We start from the raw sequence: 8,657 nt of genomic DNA, 5'->3' as shown, positions 1-8,657 counted from the left end.
GCCCCGGAAGTGGCATTTTTTATACAGAGGATAGCAGAAAAAATGTCAAGGTTCAAAGGAAGACAGTATTCACAGCACAAGGATATAGTCCCAACCATGTTCCGAATGGCATTGGGATGAAGCTGATCGATAGTGACGTTGAAGTGGTTTAGCACTTCCACTATCAAGGGGTGCAGGGGGAGACGCAGACCAGCCTCGAGCTGCTCCTAATAGATAACTATCTCGTTGGGACCATGCTCCCACGGAAAGTTACCGATGGGAAGGCAGTAAACAAGGTCCCTGGGGAGGTGGAAATAGTTGATTAAAGACCTAAGCCTCCCCTCTGTCATAGAGGAAGGGCCGAAAGTATTGGGATCCCTTCCCCGGGAAGTGGAGGCTCCATCGCCGGAGGTCTCCCGGGCCCTGTTCTCAAGCTCCCCCCGAATTCGAGGGAGCATCATCACCTTGGCCACCGCCCCGGTGGCGACTATGGTACGAGTACCCTGACATGACTAATAAAAGCCACCTCAGCATGTTTTTGGAATATGAAAGGTCAGAAAATCTCCGGATTCCCGTGAACACATTTAATGTGAGCAGTTAGTCAAGTTTGAATTTCAGTCAAATCAGTCCATCATACTTCATGAACTCCTTGCGCTAAGGCAACAATCTTAGCTTGAGGAGTGGGGGCAATTGATTGAGGATGATTTGACCAGACCTATGAAATGATGGCACGTGGACCCGACTCAGCATGGGCAACAGCTCAGCATCGTAGCAGGACCAAGCTACCCAAAAAGCAGCCCGCTATATCATAGTTCGCTGTAGGAGTTCGCTACAATACGACCTCCGGGTTCCCCAAGCTACCTAGAAGGGGATACTCCAAGACTGCTTTAGCTCGCGTACTAGGGAAACCAGCTCGCTCCAGCCCCCGAGCATATAAGTCATCACAGAGAACAACCTTTGTAAGGGTAACCCCGAAGTATTCCCAAGCTCGCTACAAAGTAGCTCGCGAGTAAGCGGCGCAGACGTTTCTCAGGAAGCTTCTACCTGACGAACCGTACCGATCAGTCTGCGCCACGTCTCTTAACCGACAACGCAGTACCTGTCCTTTCGACAGTCTACACCCACGTCTCTCAGTAGGCGGAAGCGTGCCTGCCCATTTAAGACGTCTCACTCATCTGAGCGAGAGGTACGTTGCAACGATCACCTACGCAGCCCTGGAAGGTAACGGCTGCGGCAGGGGCCCAGTGGCGGTTACACGCGAATTGACAGTAATTCCCCTATAAAAGCCCTTGAGGCAAAAGAGAGGGGCTCTGTCAGAATTTTGAATACATACACACTCATATCCTCAACCTGAGTCTTTACTTGCTCGCGAGTTAAGCTCTCGAGCACATTGATAAAGCGCGACCTACACTCTTAGCTTTTGCACTCTCTTTCTTTTCCTCCCCCAACGTTCTGACTTAAGCTTCGGAGTATTCTCACCGGGTAAATCCCCGGGAATCCTTCTTTCCATCTTCTTAGGTGTCGTCCGTTGCCAATAAGGAGGCAGTCAGCAGCCAGATAGGAGTGTCTGGATCGTGCCGCATCAGTAGCCATTGCCTCTAACATGTAATTTTGCTCTGCATTGCCAATCTAGTCGAACTCATAGTCAATCCTTTGGCTATGTCAGCTTCTACGTGGCAATCCAATTGGGTTGGGGTATAGCCTCATCACCAACCCCCCAATTCTGTAGTCAAGGAATGAGGTGCTTGGCAGCTACTCTGAGGACGAGCTCCTAATGTGCTCAGATGCAGAACTCAATGGTTGCTTATGGACTTGGTTGAATCGCATGGCAATTGAACCGCCACATAGAAGCTGATGTGGCCTTAGACCCAACCACGAGTTCAAACTACATTAGCGATGTGGAGCAACATTACACCTTAGACGCAACGACTACAATGCACGAGTTCACATCTCCGCTTCATAACATCTCACAGCACTGTTGATAGTATCAGACCTGATGATGTTATCAGAAAATATTCGCAATACACAGCAGGGATGTGCTGTAAGACGTTGTGGGGTGGAGATGTAAACTCACAATGCACACTGAAAACCTCGGACCGATAGGTCGTCCGACCCTTATCAACTCGTCTTGCTTAGCTCGTTTCATCTAGTACAACTCATCACCGCAAGACTTATCTACTGTTCGTCCATCTCAATTCAGACAGCATCAAAAACTAAATTAATTTTATATTTGCATGAAACAGAATGGATTCTACTTCTACGTATTTATATTTATTAATATTTACCGGAAGTAATCTTTTGCCATGAATAGTGATGCAAATCAGAATTAGATGACGCTACATATCAATGAATGCCTTTATTTAAATGTGCGATGATGAATCATGAAGGGAGCCAAGTAATTTCCAAATCAATCATCAATCTCTGAGTTTAATTTCGAAAGAAAAACGAAGAATTGCATGCTTGTGGTGTCAGCTCTCTCAGTTTTGCACTTTTGCTTGTTCTATACTCAAAATGTCAACTTTCAGCGTTGGGAATTAATAAATGAGGCCTCGTATGTGTGGTCCCTTCTGCTTTTTCATTTTCACTCGTGGGTCAAACGGTCGCAGTTGCAAATGTGAACTCCGGGCAAAGGAAATGGCATTTATTTATTACCATATAATAATGGGTTCAGCAGAGCGTTTCCTTCCGATGCCCTAATAAAATACGGACATGTCAATTACGGGTGGTAACGAGTCGAGTTTTTTATGAGTTGTTCGAGTTTTGTTCGTAAAAAGTTCGGATTGGTTTCAGTCAAGTTTGAGTTCGAGTTCGAGGTCAATTCAGTAGCTTGATTATTAAACGAGTTAAGTTCGAGCCTATTAAATCTCGGCTCGTGAAGTTCGCGAGCCGGCTCGAATATATATAAAATTATTATTAACTATAATTAATATTATAATTTTTAATTTTTTAAATATAGAATAAAAATTATATTGCAATTTCCACCGAGACCATGGCCACAACACCGAAAGTTGCCACGACCTTTATCACCACCTGGAAGACTTCGTCCAACACAGATACCTTCGTGGATTCATCAATATCAAAGAGCATAAACCTAGAGAAGAACTGCACTGCACTGACGAACCCCCAACCTGAGCTCCTCCGATCGGGGTCATCGCCGTCATCTCGAGCGGCCCATAAAAGGGGAAACTAGGCGTGGAAGACCTACTCCAAGGAGCTGGAGTTCCACGATGATCGGCATCAAGCACTAACGGTGACTAGGCTGTACAAATTCAATAAATAAAGAATTTTCTTCAAGCACAAATGACAAAACGCCCACACACAGTTCGACTAAACTCCACATTGACCAACGGTTGTAACGCGATGACAACCTCACAAAATACCTGACCGACCAAAGACGGTTGAGGCCATAAAGCTAAAGACCCCAGCCACAACATCAAGGCCAAAACCCAAATTAGCCTAAGAGCAAGTACAGAAACATGACCTATAGTCCCTATCGACCAACCTAATTTTGAAGCACAATAGCTTAGAAAAAGAAGGGAAAAACAACACAAAACATGCTCGACAAAAAAAAAAAAAACAAACTTCCATTAATGAAAAGATAGATGCAATGATTATAAGATCGGCATACCGAGTTGTGTACAACAAAAGAAAGAAAAAGAACATCAATCCAGGCCAGTTGTGCTATCTGTAGGGTTCACCTCCTCTGGGGTGGCCACACTGTCATTCGAGGCAAATAGCTTAGCTGGTGACGTCTCGGCATCAAAGGGAATCTTGAACTCCTCAAACTCCTTGTACTTGGCGACCGCCTCCTCCTCGGTGCAAAGCAATTTCGCCTTTGCCTCCTCGGTCGCTTTCCGCACCATGTCATAGTTCCCCTTGAGCTTACGAGCACGGCTCTTCAAACGCCGCAGCTCTTTGTCCTTGGTCTAGTCGCTACCACTTGCCTCAGCTCAGCCATCTCTACCTGTAGGCGGGAGAAATCGCCCTCCCGAGCCTTAGCCATTTGATGAAGGGCGCGCATCCTGTCAACCAGCGTCATCACCGCGCAGACAACCTAAAAAACACAAAGTCAATGAGCATGGCCAAGTAAACCAAAGAACAGAGAGGACAATATAGAAATCTTACCACAACAAACTCTCGGATGGCCGCACTCTCCAGCAATCCCCTCTTTTGACACAACGTCTACTTTGACCTCGACGATTTCCCCAACCTCAAACTCTCGAAGGGCCATAGCCTCCTCCGCTACGACACCCTCACCCTTAGGCCCATCAGCCTTGGCCCCGTGGGCATCGGTCTCGTGGACCATGAGTGCAGTGGCCTCGGGAAGAGACCTTGACTTAGACTCACTACTCGACGTACAAGATCTAGACGAAGACGAGAAGGGAGATGAAGACATCTTACCGAAGAGTTTTACCGTAGGACACCTAAAGCACCAACCGATGACTAACTCTCACTGAGCTCCTAAGATCACTCACTCAAAATGGCAAAGTAAAATGGCTCGCCACCTCCACTTTTATAGGGAGTACCAATGGTCCAGATATGCTCAAATCCACGGCGCCAATTCGACACCGCACTTCACACGCACGCGACCTCGGGAAGATGAAATGACGCACCTACCTACCTGTAACGGAAATGACACGAGCGTTGAACCAATTGGTCTGCCCAACAAACCGAAAAAACTAAAGTTCCTCGGCCGAAAGCCATAGAACTCTTCCACGTCCAGCCGCGGCTAAGCACTACACTCTTCGACTTCGGAACTGGGGGAGTGGTGTTCGGGTGATGGTTGACCTGGTCAAGGATGCCATGTGGCTATCTCTACGGTTGCCCCCCTTTCAGGCCATGTCGGTGCCACGCGTAACAAAAGAGCACGATTAAGAAGGAGTATCCGACACGGACAAGGAAGCAAACTTCGCCGAGGAAGAGGAAACCTCCCAAAGGCCTCGACCGACGCCCTCATCTCGACAACCTTGGGAGCCCTATCCATCTGGGACACAGACGCACAACTATAAATAGGTATTCCCCACTCGAGGTAAGGGACCTTTTTTGGACTGCACTCTTTGAATACCTATTTGCACTATCACTTCGGCCCGGACCAATGCTATTTCAACCTGTTTGGCTCAGTAACATCCTTCTCGATCCTACTGACTTGAGTGTCGAACCACCTACGCGAGGAACAACTTCTCGGGCCTCTGACCTTTTTCCTAGTTGAAGACCTCAACGCACAACTTCATCCTTCTACCTCAGCCTTGTCCAATTGGCAGAATTATCTGACTATGTCCTTAATTCGAAATACCTAAGATAAGATTGGACAACATCAGTAACTACTATTGTATATGATCCCTCCCCATTCTCCAATCTCCATAAATAATCTCAGTTGAGAGATTTGTTCAACATGATGGTAACTAATTCATCAACTTCATCAACTCTCTTGCTTTGATTGATGACCATTAAAAGGAAGGGCTTTTAGAGTTCGGACCACGTTAGAATTATTTTATTAGTTTTCTAAATATATTTACGCCCACCCCCTATAAACACCATCCCGCTGTGAATCGAGAATTTTTCTCTCTGTACAATTGCATTAGGAATTCTGAAACGGACAAAACTCAAATGATCTAGGCTCAGTTTGGAAGGAGTACAAATATAGTTAACAGCAAAGAAGGAGAAATAAAATTTATTATATATCCACCTTCAGTATATATATATATATATATATATATATATCCTGATGAATTGAGTAGGATTGTAGGGTTTAACGGTTGAATTCTTCAACCCCACAAGCTTTGTGTGCCGAAAATGACCCAAGTTGGTGATTAATAAAATATAAATAATTGGAAACGATTAAGTAAATTAATAAAATAACTTAGCTAACAGACCCACATGGGTTTATATAAAATTTATTTAATTTTCACAAATCAATCATATTAGTTTATTCATTTCCCCCCTCCAGCCCTCCTCCGATCATGGTTCATTCCGGTTTTTTTGGCTATATTATAAGATTTAGGAGGATTTTATATATTTCAATAATATTAGAACCCCATCTTAACATTTTCATAGTTGAAATATCAAACTGAATTTTTAAAAAAGAAAAAAAAAAAAGAAAAGCACATATATGGAAAAGTGGACGGTTTAACCGACTGAAGGTTGAAAATTGAAATTGCTCGGCTTGAGTCGCTTGACAAGGAACCAATGAAGTAAAAGAGGGATTGGTGATGGGTGAAAAGTAAGACCAGGCCTGGGCGGGCGATAGCAGATGACAGATCTGGTCGAGGTCGACGATGGAATAAAGACTCAAAAAAAGGGACCCACTCCAGCTTTTCATGAGAATTTCGTGGTCTAAAATGGGCCTTGGTTTTTGGGGTGGTAGGGGGCATACATTGGCCCGCCAATTTCTCGGCTCATGTAGGAAAATTCCAAAACCAGACAAAGGTACACGTGGGGAATGCATCACTCACCCCGGCCCTATACAGGTTTCTAAGTTCCAACTACTTGAGAATAAGCCACGGGCAAAGTAACAAAATACCGCAAAGAAAAAGCTAAAAAAAATAAATGGAGGTCAAGGGCCATGAAAAAAAACAGGATGAGTGAAAAGGAGCTGGAGGTCCCGCTTTGTGCCAAGGCCCAATGGGCCCATCTTCTTATTAATTTATTTGTTTATTTTGTCTCTCCAACTTGTAGACGAATAATAAAAGCCCAACTGCTACTCTATTTTCTGTGCCATTTCTCACATTCTCTTCTTACTTCCTCCAAACTCCGAAGCCAAGCCCTCCTCCTCCTCCTCCTCTCTTATGGAAGAAGGAATCATCTTAGACTGTGAAGCTGCTCGAGCCTCCTCCCCCTCCTCTTCTACTACCTCCTACACCTCAATTACCACCTCTTCTTCTTCTTTTTCTTCTACGACATTCTTGGGTCGTCCAAATTCCTCAGCGGAATTGGACACAACTCAGAAGATTTCAACTGAGATCACAAGTCAACAGGGCTTAAAGGAAGTAGTAGTGCAAGAAGTGAAAGATGAGAATGAAAGCAGGAAGCGACAAAAGGCCAGCAGCAACGTTAACGACGGGAAGCACCCTACTTATCGTGGAGTCAGGATGCGTAATTGGGGCAAGTGGGTGTCTGAAATCCGTGAGCCAAGAAAGAAATCAAGAATCTGGCTAGGGACGTTCCCCACTCCAGAGATGGCCGCTCGAGCCCATGACGTTGCTGCGCTTACAATCAAAGGCAATTCAGCTTACCTGAATTTCCCAGAGCTGGCTCATGAGCTTCCCCGCCCGGCCAGCTCGTCGCCCAAAGACATCCAGGCCGCCGCTGCCAAAGCAGCCGCGGCCACGTTTGACAAGCAAGCAACAGGTCGTGAAGTTGAAACTGAAGCCCAAAGCAAGCGGAGCAAACCAGGATTTCCAATTTCTGATTACTCTCCAATTCACACCACCACGTCGGACGACACCCCAGAATTCTCAATTTCTCCATCCACAGACGAAGAAACGCTGTTCGACCTGCCTGATCTATTCCTCGACCACACCATTAGTCCAAACAGGTTTGACTTCTCTTTATCTTTGCTGTCGCCTGGAGCCGACTTGGGATTACGAATGGATGAGCCATTGTTATTATGGGAGTACCACACAGAGGTTCTCTAGCTAGCTCCTCAGCTTCCTGCATGCACGCATCTAACTTTCGAATTTACCACATTTGAGTTGCAAATTACTCCTCCGTCCAAATACAAAAGAAGCCCAAATCGGGAAACGTTTACGTTTGTGAAACTTGGGGTTGGTTTCGCTGTGTTGCTTCTTAATTCCACGCCTTCTTCTGAAGATTTGCAGAGGGTTTTTGACAGGGAGATCGACTCTCAGTTTCTGGCCTGTTTGCTAATGTGCGCCCTGTGGGTGTGATCGGGGCCTCAACCTACCTCTTTATAGCTCAAAGCTTTATATATATATTCATAGATGTAGATAGACAGATGCAATAACAGTGACATGTTTCTCTCTCTAGTGTATAAGAGTGAAATGGAATGTAATCCAAAGTTTTCACTGGAGAGGTGTCATGGGCTTTGGTGCAGTACTGGTCCTACATGCTTAAATCTAGGAACCCATCTCAATGAACTGTAGATGAAAAGCTTCATGTGGTGACGATGGGGTTTCGTCACCTTTTTTTATTTCTATATAAAATTCAATTTGTAAAAGTTACTCTTGGGCATGAAAGAACGATCTGAATCGAATATTTTTGCCTATGCAGGTTACTTTTATTTCCATGATTCATTAGTTAAACAAAATAAAGCTTCTCTCTCTCTCTCTATGTGGGTGGATTTAGAATTTGAGCCGAGATTGGATTTGTTAATTCCTCGAGAGTCTCCGGATTCCATCATTTGGAAATTTTTTTGACAGCATAGAATTCGAAGAAACATGGGAGCAAATATAGGTGGAAAAGGACCGATGGGGAGCAGCTGGTTTGAAAAAATTTTCATAATGTCAGCAGGGTGGGTTTTCTACCTTTCGAGATTTATTAGAGGGAGTAAATTCCGTTCAGGCCAGCTAGTCATTTCATTTTTGTGGAATCAAGGCGAAATCAAAGTTCAAATCCACTCCTCCAGTCCAAACAAAGCAGCATGAAAAGGTGAAAGAGTGAAATAACGGTATAATAAAAGGACTCTATCTCTATGCATACCCTTTGGACCACAACAATAT

The 8,657-nt window shown here is 44.8% G+C and overlaps 1 protein-coding gene across 1 annotated transcript; it reads left to right on the top strand.

The window, feature by feature from the left end:
• Positions 1–6,676: 6,676 nt before the first annotated feature.
• On the top strand, positions 6,677–8,222 carry LOC104602399 (ethylene-responsive transcription factor ERF035). Its single transcript, XM_010266086.3, has one exon. The coding sequence runs from the start codon at positions 6,765–6,767 to the stop codon at positions 7,611–7,613; it is 849 nt and encodes a 282-aa protein (XP_010264388.1). The 5' UTR covers positions 6,677–6,764; the 3' UTR covers positions 7,614–8,222.
• Positions 8,223–8,657: the final 435 nt, after the last annotated feature.

The sequence above is a fragment of the Nelumbo nucifera genome, chromosome 1, assembly GCF_055504915.1.
Source record: "Nelumbo nucifera cultivar China Antique chromosome 1, China Antique-T2T, whole genome shotgun sequence".
Classification (NCBI taxonomy): Eukaryota; Viridiplantae; Streptophyta; class Magnoliopsida; order Proteales; family Nelumbonaceae; genus Nelumbo; species Nelumbo nucifera.
This window is presented reverse-complemented; position numbering and strand designations above follow the sequence as displayed.